At 39.0% G+C, this 23,161-nt stretch overlaps 2 protein-coding genes across 6 annotated transcripts in view; one reads left to right on the top strand and one right to left on the bottom strand.

Annotated features, from left to right (window-relative positions):
• dhcr7 (7-dehydrocholesterol reductase) overlaps positions 1-20,865 on the bottom strand; it is a 22,068-nt gene extending 1,203 nt beyond the window's left edge. The window contains exons 1-9 of one of the 2 annotated variants that reach the window (XM_077622184.1): positions 20,660-20,861; positions 13,657-13,779; positions 7,747-8,004; positions 6,512-6,617; positions 6,215-6,437; positions 6,040-6,130; positions 4,659-4,872; positions 4,384-4,588; positions 4,154-4,285 (exon numbers count right to left, since the gene is read on the bottom strand). In XM_077622184.1, coding sequence (XP_077478310.1) covers positions 4,154-4,285; positions 4,384-4,588; positions 4,659-4,872; positions 6,040-6,130; positions 6,215-6,437; positions 6,512-6,615 — 969 coding nt within the window. In that variant the 5' untranslated portion in view covers positions 6,616-6,617; positions 7,747-8,004; positions 13,657-13,779; positions 20,660-20,861. Of the gene's footprint in view, positions 1-4,153; positions 4,286-4,383; positions 4,589-4,658; positions 4,873-6,039; positions 6,438-6,511; positions 6,618-7,746; positions 8,005-13,656; positions 13,780-20,659 lie in introns of both variants that reach the window. The other variant, XM_077622178.1, reaches the window with a different exon arrangement.
• The window catches only part of mtss1lb (MTSS I-BAR domain containing 2b), a 26,804-nt gene continuing 15,009 nt past the window's right edge, over positions 11,367-23,161 (top strand). For 2 of the 4 annotated variants that reach the window (XM_077622165.1, XM_077622144.1), the window contains exons 1-3: positions 11,367-11,724; positions 22,022-22,083; positions 22,168-22,241. In XM_077622165.1, coding sequence (XP_077478291.1) covers positions 11,638-11,724; positions 22,022-22,083; positions 22,168-22,241 — 223 coding nt within the window. In that variant the 5' untranslated portion in view covers positions 11,367-11,637. The remainder of the gene's footprint in view (positions 11,725-22,021; positions 22,084-22,167; positions 22,242-23,161) is intronic. The other 2 variants (XM_077622135.1, XM_077622155.1) reach the window with 2 other exon arrangements.

Here is a 23,161-nt window from a genome sequence, read left to right as displayed (position 1 = left end):
AAAAGTCTCTTAATTCTTTGGACAACATTATTAGGCTGTGGCCAATCAATGAGTATCAATGAGAGTATGCATGAAGAAGAATTATGACTAGTGGCGCTAGAGATAGGCGTTTTTTTTAAATTAAAAAGCCTTACTATACTATGCCGTTTTTTTTTTAAAGAAAAAAGCCTTACTGTACTATGTCGTTTTATACGAAAAAGGCTTACTATACTATGTCGTTTTTTTAATTAAAAAAGCCTTAGTATTCTATGTCGTTTTTAAGATAAAAAAAACACCTTACTATACAAGTGGCGCTAGAGATAGTCGTTTTTTAAATTAAAAAGCCTTACTATATCGTACTATGTCGTTTTTTTTAAGAAAAAAGCCTTACTATACACTGTTGTTTTTTAAGAAAAAAAAGCCTCACTATACTATGTCGTATTTTTAAGAAAAAAGCCTTACTATACTATGTCGTTTTTTTTTTACAAAAAAGCCTTACTATACTATGTCGTATTTTTTAGAAAAAAGCCTTACTATACTATGTCGTTTTTTACAAAAAAAGCCTTACTATACTATGTCGTATTTTTAAGAAAAAAGCCTTACTATACTATGTCGTATTTTTACGAAAAAAGCCTTACTATACTATGTCGTTTTTTTTACAAAAAAGCCTTACTATACTATGTCGTATTTTTAAGAAAAAAGCCTTACTATACTATGTCGTTTTATACGAAAAAGGCTTACTATACTATGTCGTTTTTTTAATTAAAAAAGCCTTAGTATTCTATGTCGTTTTTAAGATAAAAAAAACACCTTACTATACAAGTGGCGCTAGAGATAGTCGTTTTTTAAATTAAAAAGCCTTACTATATCGTACTATGTCGTTTTTTAAAGAAAAAAGCTTTACTATACTATGATGTTTTTTTTAAGAAAAAAGCCTTACTATACACTTGTTTTTTAAGATAAAAAAGCCTCACTATACTATGTCGTATTTTTAAGAAAAAAGCCTTACTATACTATGTCGTTTTTTTACAAAAAAGCCTTACTATACTATGTCGTATTTTTAAGAAAAAAGCCTTACTATACTATGTCGTATTTTTAAGAAAAAAGCCTTACTATACTATGTCGTTTTTTTTTTTTACAAAAAAGCCTTACTATACTATGTCGTATTTTTTAGAAAAAAGCCTTACTATACTATGTCGTTTTTTACAAAAAAAGCCTTACTATACTATGTCGTATTTTTAAGAAAAAAGCCTTACTATACTATGTCGTATTTTTAAGAAAAAAGCCTTACTATACTATGTCGTTTTTTTTACAAAAAAGCCTTACTATACTATGTCGTATTTTTAAGAAAAAAGCCTTACTATACTATGTCGTTTTTTTTTTACAAAAAAGCCTTACTATACTATGTCGTATTTTTTAGAAAAAAGCCTTACTATACTATGTCGTTTTTTTACAAAAAAAGCCTTACTATACTATGTCGTATTTTTAAGAAAAAAGCCTTACTATACTATGTCGTATTTTTAAGAAAAAAGCCTTACTATACTATGTCGTTTTTTTTACAAAAAAGCCTTACTATACTATGTCGTATTTTTAAGAAAAAAGCCTTACTATACTATGTCGTTTTATACGAAAAAGGCTTACTATACTATGTCGTTTTTTTAATTAAAAAAGCCTTAGTATTCTATGTCGTTTTTAAGATAAAAAAAACACCTTACTATACAAGTGGCGCTAGAGATAGTCGTTTTTTAAATTAAAAAGCCTTACTATATCGTACTATGTCGTTTTTTAAAGAAAAAAGCTTTACTATACTACGATGTTTTTTTTAAGAAAAAAGCCTTACTATACACTTGTTTTTTAAGAAAAAAAAGCCTCACTATACTATGTCGTATTTTTAAGAAAAAAGCCTTACTATACTATGTCGTTTTTTTACAAAAAAGCCTTACTATACTATGTCGTATTTTTAAGAAAAAAGCCTTACTATACTATGTCGTATTTTTAAGAAAAAAGCCTTACTATACTATGTCGTTTTTTTTTTACAAAAAAGCCTTACTATACTATGTCGTATTTTTTAGAAAAAAGCCTTACTATACTATGTCGTTTTTTACAAAAAAAGCCTTACTATACTATGTCGTATTTTTAAGAAAAAAGCCTTACTATACTATGTCGTATTTTTACGAAAAAAGCCTTACTATACTATGTCGTTTTTTTTTTACAAAAAAGCCTTACTATACTATGTCGTATTTTTTAGAAAAAAGCCTTACTATACTATGTCGTTTTTTACAAAAAAAGCCTTACTATACTATGTCGTATTTTTAAGAAAAAAGCCTTACTATACTATGTCGTATTTTTAAGAAAAAAGCCTTACTATACTATGTCGTTTTTTTTACAAAAAAGCCTTACTATACTATGTCGTATTTTTAAGAAAAAAGCCTTACTATACTATGTCGTTTTTTTTTTACAAAAAAGCCTTACTATACTATGTCGTATTTTTTAGAAAAAAGCCTTACTATACTATGTCGTTTTTTACAAAAAAAGCCTTACTATACTATGTCGTATTTTTAAGAAAAAAGCCTTACTATACTATGTCGTATTTTTAAGAAAAAAGCCTTACTATACTATGTCGTTTTTTTTACAAAAAAGCCTTACTATACTATGTCGTATTTTTAAGAAAAAAGCCTTACTATACTATGTCGTTTTATACGAAAAAGGCTTACTATACTATGTCGTTTTTTTAATTAAAAAAGCCTTAGTATTCTATGTCGTTTTTAAGATAAAAAAAACACCTTACTATACAAGTGGCGCTAGAGATAGTCGTTTTTTAAATTAAAAAGCCTTACTATATCGTACTATGTCGTTTTTTAAAGAAAAAAGCTTTACTATACTACGATGTTTTTTTTAAGAAAAAAGCCTTACTATACACTTGTTTTTTAAGAAAAAAAAGCCTCACTATACTATGTCGTATTTTTAAGAAAAAAGCCTTACTATACTATGTCGTTTTTTTACAAAAAAGCCTTACTATACTATGTCGTATTTTTAAGAAAAAAGCCTTACTATACTATGTCGTATTTTTAAGAAAAAAGCCTTACTATACTATGTCGTTTTTTTTTACAAAAAAGCCTTACTATACTATGTCGTATTTTTTAGAAAAAAGCCTTACTATACTATGTCGTTTTTTACAAAAAAAGCCTTACTATACTATGTCGTATTTTTAAGAAAAAAGCCTTACTATACTATGTCGTATTTTTACGAAAAAAGCCTTACTATACTATGTCGTTTTTTTTACAAAAAAGCCTTACTATACTATGTCGTATTTTTAAGAAAAAAGCCTTACTATACTATGTCGTTTTATACGAAAAAGGCTTACTATACTATGTCGTTTTTTTAATTAAAAAAGCCTTAGTATTCTATGTCGTTTTTAAGATAAAAAAAACACCTTACTATACAAGTGGCACTAGAGATAGTCGTTTTTTAAATTAAAAAGCCTTACTATATCGTACTATGTCGTTTTTTAAAGAAAAAAGCTTTACTATACTATGATGTTTTTTTTTAAGAAAAAAGCCTTACTATACACTTGTTTTTTAAGAAAAAAAAGCCTCACTATACTATGTCGTATTTTTAAGAAAAAAGCCTTACTATACTATGTCGTTTTTTTACAAAAAAGCCTTACTATACTATGTCGTATTTTTAAGAAAAAAGCCTTACTATACTATGTCGTTTTTTTTTACAAAAAAGCCTTACTATACTATGTCGTATTTTTTAGAAAAAAGCCTTACTATACTATGTCGTTTTTTACAAAAAAAGCCTTACTATACTATGTCGTTTTTTAAAGAAAAAAGCCTTACTATACTATGTTGTTTTTTACGAAAAAAAGCTTGAAGAAGAATTATGATTAAAAGTGCTAGTGTTGACCATATTTTAGCTCACAGGTTAGCGGAGAGCCATATGCACCCATTTAAGAGCAGCAAGTTCGAGTGCTGAATGGGTTGGAACGAAAACCAAAAAAATCCACAGCCGCCCTGGAGGATCCCTTTGCCCAGCCCTGGTTTATTTTCCACCAAAAAACACCCTTGTAAAGCTCGATTGGGACTAATTTCCAATGAATCGCGCCCTATGATATCGCAATAGTTTTGTTTTTTCTTAAATACTCATAGTAGGAATTGTCTGAAGGACCAACCTGAAGCGTATAGAGGTACGGCAGCCAAACGCAGTCGCCCCAGCCCAGGTACCAGCCAAAGTGGTCGTGGCAGATGTCGATGGTCTTCAGGTACCAGGTCTCGTTCCAGAAGAAATCCAACACGTAGATCCCCTGGGAGAAGAAAAAAAAAACGCCATTAAATACGGCAATTTGGCGACTTGGAAGGACGATCCGACGGACGGACGGACGGCCGGCCGGCGGATCGGCACCTGCAGCACGTTGACCAAAACCATGGAGTTGCTGACGTAACCGTAAAGTTCCCGCTGCTTGGCGGCGTAGGACAGGTTGATGAGCGTCCACGCCACGATGCCGGGACGCCCGTTGAAGAACAGCTTGAAGTCGAACCACTGGCCCACGCGCGGGTTGAACTCGATGCCCATCATGTAGTTGTAGAAGACGTTCCCCGTGAACTTCCTTCGGCGGAAGACAAATTCCAGCAGCGCCGTTTCGGGTGGGCGGGGACGGACGGACGGAAGACCCTTACCGGTCCTGCGGGTTGGTGGGGAACCAGTAGGCCTTGACGAAGGCAAAGGTGGCCACGGCGTAGCCCAGCGCGTTGGCGCACCACATGAGCGGGATCCAGTGGTCGAAGATGATGGTGGGCGAGAACCACAGGAAGTAGCGGGCGTTGGCTAACCACAGGGCGTGCGTCAATAGCCAGCACTGCAGCCCGTTGATCTCGTACTTGCTGACCAGGCCTGGACGGGGGTGGGGGGGTCTTATACTCGTTAGAAAAAAAACAATTATCGTATTGGACCGGATGTAAGATGATCCCGAGTATAAGACGATAGCCTCGCTTTCAAGACGAGTTGGAAAAAAGACTTTTTGAAAAGAATGACTGCACATCTAAAACAAATGATTAGAATAATCAATATATTGGAGAGAAAATGTTATTTTGCCTCAAATCATACAAAAACTGACTCGCATCTAATATATTTATCTATATTAATTTATAATATATTCAAATATGGACAGTAATCCCTCCAATAGCGTGGTTAATGTAGACCAGACATGGCCGCGATAATTTAAAAAAATCGGGAAGTAGGGTTACCCCTATTATATATATTTTTCTATAGTGCTTATGTGAATAAAGTTCAACAATTAATAGTGGAAAAAAATTGCAAAGTAGTGAATTCGCAAGAAGTGATAATCGAGGGATTACTGTAAACCACGGGTGTCAGACTCGGGTTGGTTCGCGGGCCGCTTTAATGTCAACTTGATTTCACGTGGGCCATTTTAGATATAATATATATATTTTTTTATAAAAAGGATTAAATGAACTGGATTAAAGGGCCTGCATATTCAGGGTTTTTTATAGATCTAAAACAATGTTTATTTAGCTTTTTCTATATATTTTTAGATTTTACAAAATGATTTTTGAACTAAAAACAGAAAAAATGGATTAAAAATTACAATTATTGATTTAAAAGGGGGGAAATCAGGAAATTTAATATACATCTATACTCTTCATTTGAATTTGATCCTAAAACAGAAAGTCGGCACTCATCATTGACTTTCTCGGGTCGAACAAAATGATGCGACGGGCCAGATTTGGCCCCCGGGCCGCCACTTTGACACCTGTGCTGTAAACTAAAGTACGATCACATTTGTCAATGAATGTCTGATTTTTGAAATATATATTAACCCAATTAATCAACTTTGATAAAACAAAAAAGTGCAATAACTGCATTAACCATCAAAGTGTTCAGCATTGGCATTAAAGATAAATCTGGCGCCATCTAGCTTTCCAAATTGGTATAATTTATACACCCCAAATTCAAGACAAATGACACTTTATCCGTCTTTTTTCAACGCAAAAAAACCCCATCGTCTTATATTCGGGCCAAAACGGAATTCCATGTTACCTGCGGGAGTGCGGGCCCCCTCCTGGACCCCCCCGACGTAACCGGGGACGACTTTGTGCAGAATGTCGGGCACGCACATGTACAACACCACCTGGAAAACCGCAAAACAAAACGTGTTTGTCCAATTTCGACAGGAGCAAAAAAAATGGCGGCCCCCCAAAAAGACGCTCCCTACCTGGAAGACCACCCAGGAAGCGTAGATCTTGGCCGCCGCCCACGTGGGCGGGGGCACCCGGGACCAGATGGAGAGCAGGGTGCTCTGGCCGCCGTAGAGCTCCAGGACGGGTCGCGTGACGGAACACTGGAACTGGTCGCAGGCCATGACGAAGAAGAAGACGATGAAGGGCGCCGTGCACAGCAGGGCCAGAACGCTCAGGAGGGAAAACCAGTCCACTTCCCTGAAGACCACCCAACGCTGGCGTTTAGAGGGCGGCGGCCACGTTTCGGAAGGTTTAGGCGAGCGTCCACTCACCAGGCTCTCCCCCACTGCGCCGGTTCCGCCGTCTTTCCAGAAACTGAGCCGCCGTGGGCGCCATTTTGGACCCGCCTCCGGGTGACCTCTTTGTTAGAGTTCATGTCTGTATGAAAAGTAGAAAGTATTAGAACAAGGGTGTCAGACTCGGGTTGGTTCGCGTGCCGCATTAACGTCAACTCGATTTCACGTGGACCATTTTAGATTTAATATTTAGATATTGTTTTAAAAATTGGATTATAAGAACTAAATCAAAAGCCCTGAATAGTCCATTTTTTATAGATCTAAAAAGTGTTTATTTGAGGGTTTTTTTCTTAGTAAGGGAAAATCTCTTTTAATCATTATGTTCCATATTTAAGTGGAAAACAGATTTTTTTAAAAATATTTTTAGATTTTACAAAATGATTTTTGAACTAAAAACACAGAAAAATTGATTACAAAATGACAATGATTGATTTAAAAGGGGGAAAATCAGGAAATATAATATACATCTATACTCTTCATTTTAATTTGATCCTGAAACAGAAAGTCGGCACTCATGATTTACTTTCTCGGGCCGCACAAAATGATGCGGCGGGCCAGATTTGGCCCCCGGGCCGCCACTTGGACACAGGTGCTCTAGCGTATTGATTTTAGACACAAAAGAGAAATGATGCTAATCTTGCACTGGTTCGGCACCAGAAGAATTTCTTAATGAACTGACGTCCAATCCAATTGACGATTGACAGGGAGGGTTCCAACTCAGTTGAAAAGTGGAGACCAATCATCCAGTTGAACTGGATGATTGGTCTCCACTTTTCCAGTTCAAAAGGATTGGAAAAAGTGAACCTTGATGCCATCCTGCTAACATTTTAGAACATCTGCTGTCAAACCTCATTAAACTTGTATAAACTTGAACTCTCATTACACCTACTTAAGCATTCCATTCATTTCAATACTTGTATAATGACGATTTAAAAAAAACACATTCCATTCCGCCTATTAGTGTCAAAACTGGATGAATGGCCATTTGAGACAACTTCCGTTAGCACGCTTCCACGACCAAACGTTATATTAATCCAACTAAAAAAGGAAATAAATAAGAAAACCGACGGTGCATTTTGAGTGGAAATTGTGAAGAAAAAAAACGCCTAGTTACGTCATCAAAATGTGACGCGAGTCCACCCAAAATAAGGGGCTAGCTAGTGGAAACAATAAAAACATTAAGCAAGTTTAAGAGTGATGATTCCTCTTACCTGATCTTTTTTTTGTTGTTGTTCAAAGAAGAACACCGCGTTGATTCACACGGAAATGCTCCGGGCGTTCAGACCATTATGGAACAGCCACGCCCCCCCGCGCGCGAAGTGCAGCCAATGGGCGATTGGAGACCCGGAAATGAGGGTGGAACTGTTGGTCAAGGCTGCTCGCTGATTGGTTGGGAGGCGCTGAAGCCACCAGCGCCTGACTTCTTTTTCGAGTCAGGAAGGCAGGTTGCCAGGACGTCATTTCGTTATCTAAAACATGCAAAAAAAGAGAACAAAATGTATCGAAAAGGAGATCAGGGGTGGAAAATGGAGGGGGGAACAAAAGTTCGAGTATATATTATTACCAAAAATGGTGAAGATGATCTATAATCTTGCATATTTGGTCCCTTTTTTTGATTTATACAAATCAAACTGGGAATAATGATCAATAAAAAATGAAGACAATGTTAGCTGAGAAAAGTGACATAAACTACCAAAATAATATACCATTATGGTTATGCAATTACTGAAATTATCTTTCAATTTCACATTGATTCATTCACACATCCTTCTTTTCTTTATCGTGCAAAGATATACAAAACTAGCCTATTTCAATATAAAAAATATGGCCTATATTTTTTATTTATCATAAAGACAGTTTTAAACAGAAGACGTTACGGTTAATCGTAATCAGTTTGTTTTCTCCACTTTTTTTGTCATATTCAACCTTCACTCTAAACGCACATGCATGTTCTGTCCACTGAGTGTCGCTGCTGTGCAGTCTAGGCAAAACCTAGACAAAACAATATTCGTTTTTTATTTATTTTTAACAGTAAATATTCAAATTATGAATTTAGCCAAGCAGGACACCGCCAAGCAATGGATTAACAGTAAGAGACTTCAACAAAATGGCCGCCCCAGCTTGATCTGCATCCAAGTCAATTATAGACAGATAAGTACTTTTGATTGTTTCATCCAAACATGTGAACGTAAACACACAACTTCTTAAACTTCAAAGGAACAATTGCATAAATTTAACATTCTCGTGGCCCGAAAAATAAAAATAATAAAGTCGCTTCATCAAAAGCAGAACGGGGACGCTTGTACGAGCCAATGGGAGTCCGGCGCGGTGTCGGAAGACAACCAATGGCTGCTCGGCGAGATGTTGGAAGATAGGCATTGGGGGAGCAACTCTATCGTGACCATTTCAAAATAAAATACAGCATAAATGTGTTTACGTGTCGGGGATGGTTGAATTTCTTGGACAATGTCTGCTAGCTAAATGCTAACTCTCATTGCGAAAGGCCACCGGCAGGCTAACAAAACTAGCATCGATCTGGCATCGCTTAAAAAAAACACATTTGGACACAAACGTACTATATGAAGAAATACGAGCAGACGTGCATCTTCTTTATCCTCGATAAAGACAATCCAGTTGATCTGGAGGCCGGTGGGGGGCGGGGCTTGCCCGGCAAATCTGACGCTAATCAGCTCCCCGGGGATAAACTGCGGGTGAAATATTGAGATTTGATCACAAGCGCTTTTGTTGGGCGAAGTGCCGCCTCCTGAATAATTGAGTTTGGGGGCCGGGTGAGGGGGAGGGGCTTGAATATTGATGTTCTCCTTCCAATTCCGCGCTCAATAAACAGCACGATCCCGCTTAGCGACGATGATAAACGGACACATTGAAAGCAAATAAACGGAGCGTGGGAATGTTTGGATGCGCCGGTTTTGCGATGGGAGAAAAGGCGGACAGGAAGTGGACGTGTTTGCGTTTCCTGTTTGGGAGGGCCATGAAGAGATCACGGCTAGCTCGGAATCCATAAATTCTTAGTTATTATGGGCTGTGATCGACGGGGATGGACGTCCAATCTGTTGAATTGCACGGCTTTTGGTGGTCATGCAAGGATCCAAAATGGCGGCGCGCACGGGTGCAGTGGCTCAATGCTCTCTCACCAATTTTGTTATACGCAGCTATGTATGATGACAATAAAGGCTTTTGAATTTGCATTTAGGAAATTTCAGGAAATTTACAAGAGACGAAAACACATTTTTTAGCAAGTTCGCAGCGTTCATTCCAGGATCCAAAATGGCGGCGCACGGGTGCAGTGGCTCAATGTTCTCTCACCAATTTCGTTATACGCAGCTGTGTATGATGACAATAAAGGCTTTTGAATTTGCATGTAGGAAATTTCAGGAAATTTACAAGAGACGAAAACACATTTTTTAGCAAGTTGCTATTCAATTTGGGAATAATTGAGTAATGTTCCATGTGTACAGTGTTATGAAAAATGATTCCATGAGTGCTAATATTGTCCAAATCCACTTTGTGTCCTTGCGTTTCCACTTCGTGAGGTCAAAACGTGGTCGTGATCCGCTTCAAATGTTTGCGTGTGTGTGTGCCTGTCAGCAGATTGGCTGCATCTGGGTGTGTGTGCGTGTTGTGACGGGACTGGGGTGTGTGTGGGTGGGTGTGTGGGTGTGTTGGGGTGTGTGAGATGCGTCAGTAACTGGGGCAGAACTGATTGTTGCTGATGGCTGTAGGCGAGCGCAGACCTACATTCGACTGCCGTTCGCATCAACAGAAAGGGGGTGGGCTTTGTTTTTGGGGAAGGGGGTCTAGGTCTTCCCCTCGTCCCCAGTTCCATTGGTCAGACTAGGGGTTTTGGGGGCTCTTCCGCCTAGAGCAAGGGTGTCAGACTCGGGTTGGTTCGAGGGCCGCTTTAACGTCAACTCGGTTTCATGTGGGCCGGACCATTTTAGATATAATATTTAGATTTTTTTTGTATAAATGGATTACAAGAACTGGATTAAAAGCCCTGAATATTCAATTTTATAGATCTAAAACAATGTTTATTTTAGCTTTGTTTTAAATAATATAATTTTTTAAATATTATTATATATATTTAATAATAATTGCAATTTTTATCCATTTTTTTCTTTTGGTGTTTATAGGTCAAAAAGCATTTAGTAAAATCTAAAAATAAATATATAAAAATATTTTCGGTTTTCCACTTTAATATTGGAATATAATTTAAAAAAAGATTTTTCCATTTGAAATAAAAAACAAATGATTATTAGATGTTTTCCCTTACTAAGAAAAAAAAAAGTTAAAATAAAGTTTTACATCTATAAAAAAACTGAATATTTAGGGCTTTTGATCCAGTTCTTATAATCCATTTATTAAAAAAAAAATCTAAATATTATATCTAATATATACTAGTCTGACACCCTTGCTTTTGGACTTGGGCTCCTGACAAAAGTGGACAAGAACTAACCGAAAACGTCTGAATTCTCAACTTAGAAAATTCCCTTTTGACGAGCACCCGTAAGCGGCCATTTTTAAAAATCACAACCTCACCAGCCCTTCCCTCAAATTGGACGTCCATCGCCGTCAATGAAGGAATTCTCCCACGTACAGACAGCGTTGAGCATCCAAAGCGTCTGCTCAAAACCACGTGACCAAAAATGCGACCCCCCCCTTGTTACCCACGCCCCCTCGCCACCGACCAATCACAGACCGCCTCTTGGCGCACGCGCGCGGTCACGCGCACGGCGTCCATCGGCGGCTATCGATGCGAATCCACGTTGCGCCAATGCGCGTGCGCGTTCCGGTACCGTGTGAACACCGATGAAAGAAAAAGGGAGGGGGGGAGATAGAGGGTGAGAGAGAGGGGAGAGAAAGAGAAAAAGAGAGAGAGCGCATCACTGGTTTCTCCCCCTTCTTCTTCTTCTTCTTTTTTTTGTCCGCGCGCGTCGCTGCTCGAGGGAGCGAAGACCTCCTTTGGAAATATTTCATTTTTTTCTTCCCCCCCCTGCTTTTAATTTTTTTTCGTCCCCCCCCCTCACCCCTCGTATATTGGGACGCGCGCTATCGGGGCGCGCGCGTGCGTGTGTGCGTCAATGGTGGACTTGGCCAACATGGAGACGGTGGAGAAGGAATGCGGGGCCCTGGGGGGGCTTTTCCAGGCCATTGTCAACGACATGAAGGTAAATGTGATTGGGATGGCGTCCGTGTGTGTGCGTGTGCATGTGTGCATGTGTTTGTGTGTATTCGCCCCCTTGACTTTGCTCCGACCAAATATGTTTTTTTTTACTGCTTGGATGAGATCATCTTTTTCTGCGCTTCATGGATGGCGGAAATGCGCCTCGCCTTCATTTATTCATTCATTTGGCCATTGGATTTTCTATGACGGCCGTCCGTCAACCAGACGCCCCCCCACTGCCCCCCCAGCCGAAAAAAAAAAGAAGAAGAGTGTATGTGTCTGTCTGCTGGAGGCTCCGTGAACGTCATTCCTCAGCATCCTCTTTGTGTGCGCGTGCGTGCATGGATGTCAATGATTATTGCTACATAATAACTGCTAATAATCATACGTCAGGGCGAAATTGTCTATTATAACCCCAAATAATAAAAAAAACAATGAATACCAATAAATGAATAACAAGGGCAAATCAATAAATGAGCTCTTCCTAATATTTTCTCCCAGCTTCCTACATAATATAACTGCTAATAATCATACGTCTGGGCGAAATTGTCTATTATAACCCCAAATAATAAAAAAACAATGAATACCAATAAATGAATAACAAGGGCAAATCAATAAATAAGGTCTTCCTACATAATATAACTGCTAATAATCATACGTCTGGGCGAAATTGTCTATTATGACCCCAAATAATAATAATTAAAAAAACGATGAATACCAATAAATACATCAATGACAAAAGCTAATCAATAAATAAGCTCTTCCTAATATTTTCTCTCAGCATCCTACATAATAACTCCTAATAATCATACGTCAGGGCGAAATTGTCTATTATGACCCCAAATAATAATGATTAAAAAAACCATGAATACCAATAAATACATCAATAACAAAAGCTAATCAATAAAGATCTTCCTAAAATTTTCTCCCAATTTCCTAGATTATGATGACTAATAATCATACGTTAGGACGAAATAGTCTATTATGACCCCAAATAATAATAATAAAAAAACAATGAATACCAACACATCAATAACAAAGCAAATCAATACATAAACTCTTCCTAATATTTTCTCCCAATTTCCTACATTATGATGACTAATAATCATACGTTAGGACGAAATAGTCTATTATTACGCCAAATATTAAAATCCATAAAAAAACTATGAATACAAATAAATAAATGAATACCAAAAGCAAATTAATAAATGAGCTCTTCCTAATATTTTCTCCCAGTTTCCTAGATTATGATGGCTAATAATCATATATTAGGACAAAATTATTATTGATAAAATCAATTTAAAAAAAAGTATGAATACAAAAAATAAATGAATAACAAAACCAAATAAAATAAAATAAACTCTTCCTAACATTTTCTCCCAATGTCCTAGATTATGATTTTTAATAATAGAAATAGTCTATAATTATGGCAAATAATAAATTACATTAAAAAATGTATCCCAAAAAATAACAAAAGCAAATCAATAAATAAACTCTTCCTAATATTTTCTCCCAGTATCCTAGATTATGATGACTAATAATCATACATTAGGACGACATAATCTGTTATTACGCCAAATAATAAAATCCATTAAAAAAACTATGAATACAAAAAAAAAAAAAGAATAAAAAAAGCAAATAAAATTAAAAATAACTCATCCTAACATTTTCTCCCAATATCCCAGATTATGATTTCTAATACTAGAAATAATCTATAATTACGACAAATAATAAATTACATTAAAAAAAAACAATGTATACAAATAACTAACAAAAGCAAATCAATAAATAAGCTCTTCCTAATATTTTCTGCAATATAACTGATCATAGACAACAATGAGAACCCACACATGAATAATAAATGAACGGACATGACTCATGCAAATATGTAAATCATAATAAATGAGCCAACAAAAGATAAACAAATGTTACTCACAATTTTTCTCATCACTCATCGCCTCGCTGCCCCCCTTTTCAATCAAACACGATTGGACGTCAAGCGGTCGTCGTCATTCAAAGTCACGACCAGTCGATTGGTCGCTTGTCACAATCCGTGCCACTGAAATAGTTCATAGAAAAAAAAATCAATCAAAAATGAGCATATTCATATCTTAACATACACATGACTTGTACATTTTGACGGGCGCTGTCCCCAAAGCTGTCGAATGGGGAGCGGCGACCAGTCTTTTGTTTGTCACGTGCCTTTCTTTCATTTCAAATCCACTTAAAGCATTTCAGGACTAAGTGCTTTAAATCGGCGCTCATCCAAGATTAAAGTATTTTCCAAAGTCGTAAAAGGTGATACATGATACACACACACACACGCACACACACACTTTATTTGAAGTGAATTGGACGTCCACTGCCGTTAATGGCACCTGATGACATCATTGGCTAGGGCAAGGGTTTCAAACTCGGGTTTGTTCGCGGGCCACAATAACGTCAACTCGATTTCACGTGGGCCGGATCATTTTAGATATAATATTTATATATATTTTTATAAATTGGATTATAAGAACTGGATCAAAAGCCCTAAATATTCATTTTTTTATGGATATAAAACTGTTTATTTGAACTTTTTTTTCTTAGTAAGGGAAAATCATTTTTTTAATCATTTGTTTTTCATTTCAAATGGAAACATTTTTTTTTAAAATTATATTCAATATTCAAGTGGAAAACCGAAAATATTTTTATATATTTTTCGAAATGCTTTTTGACCTAAAAATGGATAAAACATTGCAATTATTGATTTAAAAAGGGGAACAACAGGAAATATAATATACATCTATAATCTTCATTTGAATTTGATCCTAAAACAGAAAGTTGGCACTCATCATTTACGTACTCGGGCCGCACAAAATGAGGTGGTGGGCCAGATTTGGTCCACGGGCCGCCACTTTGACACCAGTGGGCTAGGGAATCAAATATGAGGTTCAGATTGGATGATTTTGCTCTCGTCCTGACCGCAAAAGTGCACACGAATTGACCGGCTAACGTTAGCGGCTAACCGCTAGCGTCCGAGCGCCACCGAATGGTAACGTTAGCGGCTAATGTGAAATTCCAATCTCTACTGGTTGAGATTTACCAAAGCAAATGTAGCCTTGAAAGTCTGCTTTTAAAAAAAAAAATCAATTTGCACGATACTTTGACTTCCTGTTTGGCAATTTTCCTGATGCTAGCGTAGAAAGCTATCTTCTCAACCACAACAAGCACAGCGAGCGCTTTTGTATCAGGAAATCTGAGACAGCAAAACGGAATATTGTGCACCTCGCCCTATTCCCTAGACTCTTTGAATTTCCTGGAAAAGCGGCAAAATCGGCAGTAAATTGCAACAAATTGTCATTGGTTCATTGACGGATATGCTCTTAATGGGCGTTTAGCATGGTGTTATTCAGCTCAAATAATAATACCAGTGGCGGGCCGTCAGGGCCTTCTCTGCTGGCCTAAGAAATATGTGAATCATATATTATATTTTGTCCATCAATACTTGTGAAATAATTCCAAATGGTCTGTTAGCTTCCTTTCATTGCTTTCCCCCCTGTTTGCACTGCTTCAAGATGCGTGTTTTCATATTGAACCATTTAACCAATCACATTTCAGCCATTACTTGTTGCCAGGGTCAGAAATCTGCCTCAAGGCCTTCACAATCAGTTCTGCAGGCTCTGCCGCTTTAAACAAGCCTCGATAAGACTGTTGCTTTAACCAATCAGATTTCGAGTTGGCAACACCACAATGCCTTGTCGCAGGCGTAGGGATACGTCATTGCTTTTACCAACTATGATTGGCTGGTGATTAGCCAGAGCTACCAAACTGTATTTGGAGCTAGCTGCACAAGCAAATATATTGTTGTGTTGATTTAAAGCCATTTTCAAGACGGACTATGCCAGAAATACGACAGGACAGGCTCGACTTTCAGCATTAGCTTCGATAGCGATAGAAAAGAAGGAAGAAAGAAAGGAGTATGGATATTGTGTACAGTTAAAAAGGATTTTTGCTGAGTCATATATGGCTATATTCCGAAATAATATTTCAACTGTGGGCCCGGTTCTGATATCTGAAAAGCTCAAGTGTTTGTATTTAATCACTAAATGCTGCTAGGAAGTGGATTTTACCCGTTGAAGGCGCTACGATAAAATGCACGGACCGCCACTGAATAATATATATTTAAATATAACAACTCAAATGTTTCTAGCCTTTGTCTCAAGCCCAATTTGTTCAATCGGACTGAAAACGGAAATTTCACGGTGTAAAACGGCCGCAACGTCCATATACTTTTTGTCGGCGTTTCCGCCGCGTATCGGCGATAAACGGTCGCCACGGTGACACGGCGTGACCGCCAAGCACGGCGCTGAGGATGCGGCGCCCCTCCTCCCCGCCACCATTTTGAGACTGGCGGAGTCATTGGTGGGCCGGTTGCTAGGCAACGCCAGCACCTGTGACACAGCGTCTGGGAAAGAAGCACAACAGCGTGGGTGGGTGGGTGTGCGTGCGTTTGAGAGCTTTTTACACATAATTCCATTTTTTTTGACTATTTCATTAACTCAATTGCCACCATTTACGGTATTTTTTTTTAAAAAAAAATCCCATTACTTTCGTTTTAGTATTTTCCTCATTTTTAGTTTCATTTTGAAATTTAAATTGACTTTTGAAAAATGAATATGATATTTAAAACCTCTGTATTCCGTATTTCCAGCCTCCCACTTCACACTGATTGGACGTCTACTATCGATAAAGTCATTGACGGCAGGACGATTGGACTGAAAGAGTCAAATGTAAATTCGGGCATCGACGAAGCCCCCCAAAACTAAAATGGCCCTTTGACTTTTCCCTCTAAACGACAGGTGTCAAAGTGGCGGCCCGGGGGCCAAATCTGGCCCGCCGCATCATTTTGTGCGGCCCGAGAAAGTAAATCATGAGTGGCGACTTTCTGTTTTAGGATCAAATTCAAATGAAGAGTATAGATGTATATTAAATTTCCTGATTTTCCCCCTTTTAAATCAATAATTGTCATTTTTGAATCATTTTTTTCTGTTTTTAGTTCAAAAATCATTTTGTAAAATCTAAAAATATATTTAAAAAAAGGTAAAATAAACATTGTTTTAGATCTATAAAAAAACTGAATATTAAGGGCTTTTGATCCAGTTCTTTTAATCCATTTATAAAAAATAAAAAAATCTAAATATTACATCTAAAATGGTCCGGCCCACGTGAAATCAAGTTGACGTTAAAGCGGCCCGCTAACCAACACGAGTCTGACACCCTTGCTCTAAACCAATCAAGTAGGAGTTTGGCCCTGAAACAGCAACGTTGTCTTGGTGCTAACGAGGCTAGTGGAGTCCCTGTCCTCACCGGGCCCCCCGCTCCCCTCCCACCAGGGCACAAAATGTCACGTCAGCACTGCAAACGGCGATTTGACTTCCTCTCCGCCTCCCGTCGCAATCCTAACTTCCTCTTTGCTCCGCCCAACGACTCCGACCGAATTCTGCTCCTAAATCTCCCTCCCGTGGATGATTGTTATATTTTATTTTATTTTTGCCACCCTGAATTGGTTGCTAGCTCTGACCAATGACACAAACAAACATTTATTCATGGGCAATTTAGCATCCAAGTAGCTTAGCAAGCATTTTTTTGGAGGAAAGCAGAGTACCCGGAGAAAAGCCACGCAGGCAACATGACAATTATGGATTAAAAAATGACAATTATTGATTTAAAAGGGGGAAAATCAGGAAATGTAATATACATCTATACTCTTCATTTGAATTTGATCCTAAAACAGAAAGTCAGCGCTCATGATTTACTTTCTCGGGCCGCACAAAATGAGGCGGCGGGCCAGATTTGGCCCCCGGACCGCCACTTTGACACCTGTGGCCTACAGCTAACCAAAAGATATTTCCCATAATGCATGCCCGTTGATACAGAAGCCCGCTACGCCCAATGGGAAGGATAGGGACAATTGACTTGTTTTGCTGTTCCAAAAAAGGACAAAATGGAGCCCATGCAAGTGCTTGTTTTTGTGATTCCACAAAGAAAGGGCCCGTTTCTTGTGACTGTCCTCGCTTGTTCCCGATTGGCCGTCACGTGAGCCAGGACGCTTTTGTGGACGGACGTCCTTTGCACGTGCCTGAACGGCCAGAAGAGAAAGCCGTCTCTGATGGCAAACAAATAGAGTAGAAAGACGCCCCAATCTTTGTTGGGTTCACATTTAATTTGGCGCCGGGCGGGCGTCCCATCCAATTGGACGGGGAGATTTGGCGTTAAAACTAGTCCTCCCAGTTTCAAGGAATTGGACGGCTAGGAAGACATTGAGCGCATTGTAAATATTTTGTTTCATTATCTGAGCTGCGTCTGCGTATCCTTGCAAGGGTCGCGGGGGTGCTGAAGCCGAGCTTAGCTCAATGTGGGGGAGTAGGCGGGGTCAGCCTGAATTGGTGGTTAGCCAATCGCACGTCACAAAGAAAACAAATCAACTATTTGATTATTGCTAGGGACATTTTTAAAGGTTTTGATTAGCCTAGCATGCTTGTTTTTGGGGACCGGAGTACCCGGAGAAAACCCACGCAGGACGCCAACGGGGATTTAACCCTAGATTTTAGAACTGTGAAGCGGACGTGCTTTTATACGTCTATTTTTAAGTGAAACAACAACTTTGTTCTGTCACTTATTTAATGTTTTAAACTAAAAAAATAGCTTAAAGAAGAAAAAACAGGCATTTATTCTCCATGTTATAATTAATTTTAAAAAAATGACTTTATTAAATGTTATTCATGCTATTTTATTCATTATTTATCAACTTTACAGCATCATTTGGGGCCAAATCCAAAGCACATTTCTGTTTAAATGTGGTTTTATTACCATTTGACCATTCATTGATAAACTTAGTCCAAATAAATGCTAAACATTAAAGAGGAAAAATTCATTATAACTCGGAATAATGATTACACATTAATTTAAAATCATATTTCATTTTTTTTAAATGACGTAAAATAGTCCCTTGATTTAAATCGCAATATTTGTTAGAAACTTTAACAACAATTGTGAAAAAAAACATTCATCAAGAATTCTGCAAGTGTTTAAATTGGAATAACGTAAAGGAATTTTAATGGACGCCCTCAAGATTCTTGGCTGTCGTGGCTATCCAACGCGGTCACTTAAAATCCGTACGGGTTGGAAAACGCTATTCGTTGGCCGATGGACGATCGCGGCGACCGATTGGTGCGGAGGACCGGCAGCTCGGCGTCTTTTGTTTCCTTTGTTTGGCAGGGCAAACACAGGAAATCCAGCAAAGAGAGAGAAAGAGAGAAAGAGAGAAAGAGAGAGAGAGAGATGGAATGGAATGGGGGGATTAGCCCCATTTTGGGGGCTCCAATCCAGCTAGCCAATCGGCAAGAGCGCTGCTCTCACAGCTGATCAAAAAAAAGACCTGACTCGGGGATCAAACCTGACAATTTTGTTCCCAAAGGGAAGGCAAATCTGGCGTAAATGACGTTCACTTTTGGACGCCGATGGCCGCCAATGGCGCAAACGTCCAAACCGGGGGGGGGAAGAAGCCAGGACAAAGGCGGGGGCGGGGAGGGGGGTACTGAGGCCATTTTGGCCAGCTCCCAGCATCCTCTGCTCTTAACGAGCCAAAGATTTTAACGAGTGGGATCTCCTCTCGCTTGGCTTTTTGTTCGGACAAAAAAGCCAGCTTCGCTCTCCTCCGGAAACGGACTTGAATTTTAATGCCATTTTCAAATGGAGGAGGGGGCGTGGCTTCACGTTCAATCCCGAGGAAGCCCTCCCTCGTTTGATTCTTCGTTTAAAACGGGCTGGGAAACACGTCCACGCTTTGATGCTAACTTTTGACGCTAAACGTCGGCAAAAAGAACGCCGTCGTGGCGCGAGCACAAACTCCGCCCACTGACCTTGATGGGAGAATGACAGCTCAAATGATTTCAAGTTAATCGATAAAATGTGAACGCAAGACATCCAAATTAATTGAAATAGCTAAATAACAATGCTAGAAGGTAAAAAGTAAAATAAAAACTATGCCATACAGAGCAGGGCTAGGGAACCTATAATATGGCTCGCGAGCCACGTGCGGCTCTTTTGATGGGTGCATTTTCGCTAACCCGTGAGTTAACGTGGGGAAAATGATTTCAAATTTTACAGGGCTTGGGAGGTATATTCAATTTTCACATTTGGTCAGATAAGGATGATCAGAGTTTACATTACAAAGCAAGTTTGTAAAAAAAATATCACTGTACGTCATAGGTGTCGAAGTGGCGGCCCGGGGGCCAAATCTGGCCCGCTGAATCATTTTGTGCGGCCCGGGAAAGTCAATCATGAGTGGCGACTTTCTATTTTAGGATCAAATTTAAATGAAGAGTAGAGATGTATATTAAATTTCCTGATTTTCCCCCTTTTAAATCAATCATTGTCATTTTTTAATCATTTTTTTCTGTTTTTAGTTCAAAAATCATTTTGGAAAATCTAAAAATATATATAAAAAAGCTCAAATAAACATTGTTTTAGATCTATAAAAAACTGAATATTAAGGGCTTCTAATCCAGTTCTTTTAATCCATTTTTTTTTTAAAACAAATATAAATATTCTATCTAAAATGGTCCGGCCCACGTGAAATCAAGTTGACGTTAAAGCGGCCCGCGGACCAACCCAAGTCTGACACCCTTGACTTAAAGCATTTCGTAGGGAAACAAACACTGGTAAATGTGTGGGTGTCGAAAGCTCTTGTCGGCGGCTCAAATAAAAAAGTGGGTCATCGGCCACAAACCCAATGGTTGTTTTTCCTGACACGTTATCATCCAATCACCCCGATTTGAAATGACTTTGGACGTCTTAAGTTGGATTGAATGGCGGCCGTGTCCCTTGAGATGCACGGTGGCGTATATGTGGGTGTGAGTGTGTGCGTCCCAAGACGACACGAGGCGTCAACGCACCTTATCTCCCGTTCCCGAGTCTTCATCTGGAGCTGCCACTTCAAACGGGCCCGCGAGGGGGCGGAGCCAGGGCACCCGGGAGACGGGAGACGGGAGATCTCCCATTCCCGCCCAAAGCCAGCCACCACATCAAAGTCTTTTGCTGGCGATGGTGACATCATCATCATCATTCCAAAACATCCTTCCGCCATTGTCTGAGGGGGGGGGAGGGGGGGCCGTCTGTGGTTCGCGCCCGTCTCGATGACAGCATCTGATGCCAATTCACACAAACGCACACACACAGTCAATTTGCCGGCGTTTTACGGGAGGTCAGAGGTCAACTTGGATCAAGTGTAATGTAATCTGCCATGCAGTCGAGAGCCGAAATGGCCGCCAAAGGGCGGGTTTCATTAGCGACGCTTTCATGCTGCGGGGAAGCGGTGTGTGTGTGTGTGTGTGGTTTTTATATCTTGCTGTGAATGTGTATGTTTACATTACATGGGTTCCTATGGACAGCATCGCATTGGTCCGAATATAAGACGACGCCCTCTTTTTCAAAAGATGGAGAAAATTCAATTTTTATGCACAAAATAATGACAGCTCAACTGAAACATATGATTAGAACAATATATTGGAGAGAGAAAAGCATGCTATTTTGCCTCATTCAAATCATGTAAAAACCATCCATCACATCTTAACATCTTCTGACCATTTAAATATGTTAACTGAAGTGCAATCCCATTTGTAAATGAATGGCTTTTGCTTTTTGGAATGTGTATGTTTACATTATATGGGTTCCTATGGATAGTATCGTATTGGTCCGAATATAAGACGACGCCCTCTTTTTCAAAAGATTGAGAAAATTCAATTTTTATACACAAAATAATGACAGCTCAACTGAAACGTAGGATTATATTGGAGAGAAAAGCATGCTATTTTGCCTCATTCAAATCATGTAAAAACCATCCATCACATCTTAATATCTTCTGAACATTTAAATATGTTAACTGAAGTGCAATCACATTTTTAAATGAATGTAAATTAATCTACTGTAATAAAATAACAAAATTGCAATAACTGCACTAACCATCAAAGCTATCTGGCGCTATGTTGCGTTGTGATTGGCTATAATGTCTAGACCATGAATGTAAGACGACCCCCACTTTTTCAATGCAAAAAAAAAACTGTGTCTTATACTCGGGCCAATCCGGTATTTGGCTCGATACGTCAACATTTCTAATAGCGATGCACGAAAAAAGGATTCCAATTTTCTGAAAATCGTGAATTTTCTGCTCACGTTCGTACCATTTTTCGGCCGGATACCGATTCAAAAATCTTTTTTTCCCACGGAAAGCTGATATGAAGACGTATTTGTGTTCCCAGTGTTCCTATCCGGTGTGGGAGGACTTCAGCGCCAAGGCCACCAAGCTCCATTCGCAGCTCAGGTGAGTGGACGCGCCACGTCCGTGGGTTCGACACCCCGACGAGGATAAGCGAGTGCTTGTTTTAAAAGCAACATGTCTTTGCAGAACGACGGTTTTGGCGGCGGTGGCTTTCCTGGACGCTTTTCAGAAAGTGGCGGACATGGCCACCAACACTCGAGGTACGTCACGGCTGATTTATTTATCATTTTTTGGTTCCGTCATGGCTAAGGCGCGGCGTCTGGAGGAAGACAAGAGATGCCCCTGCCTCCGACGCCACACCACGGCCTCGGCCAATGGCGCGCGTCGGCCGGGTTGCCGGGCAACAAGTCGAGGGAGGAAAAAAATAGCTCTGTTGCCGAGAGAAGAGCGGGAAAGGATCCCTCCCGGGTGGTTCCGCTCAGCTGTTTGGACGCGGACTTTTGCTTCGCTAAGTCGCTAACTCGCTAGCTCAGGGTGATGCGCTAAGATTCGTGCTAATTTCATCCTTTGACTTTTATTCGATTCTATCACTCGATGCGCTTTGGAAAAAAATTCCATATGAGGTTACGTCATTGTGTGAAGAAACTCGACATTTTAGATAGATTACATTTTCCATTTTCATTGATCATTTGAATTCACTGTGCAATAAGTATTTTTTAAGAGTATTTTTTTGGTATTAAAAAAAAATCTTACATTATAACTATTTATTGACCTAAATTTTGATGAATAAACAAAATGATCAAGTAATAAAGCAAAATTATTCCCATTAAAAAGAATGAAATGAGAATGCACCCTTGGTTATCGACTCCAATAACGCTATAAAGTGGATTTATCTTTTCTATCTTATAGTATTCAACTATCATTGCCCAAATCAAGTCCAACCCTTTTTGACTGGGAGGGCTGGCCGCAGTCAAATTGGTTTTAAGTATGAATGTGTATAAGCATTAACCCATTGGATTTGATGTGTAAAACTGACAATGGCAGCAAATGCGTCCAAAACAAAACATGCTCAGATTCATTTGGCGTGAATTGAGCGGCTTTACTAACGGACGGACACGGGCGTCCGATCCGGTTTGAGCGAAAACGGATGGGTCGTCTGGTTTGGGCCGTTTGTGGCATT

This window comes from Stigmatopora argus, chromosome 2, assembly GCF_051989625.1.
Source record: "Stigmatopora argus isolate UIUO_Sarg chromosome 2, RoL_Sarg_1.0, whole genome shotgun sequence".
In the NCBI taxonomy this organism is placed as follows: Eukaryota; Metazoa; Chordata; class Actinopteri; order Syngnathiformes; family Syngnathidae; genus Stigmatopora; species Stigmatopora argus.
This window is presented reverse-complemented; position numbering and strand designations above follow the sequence as displayed.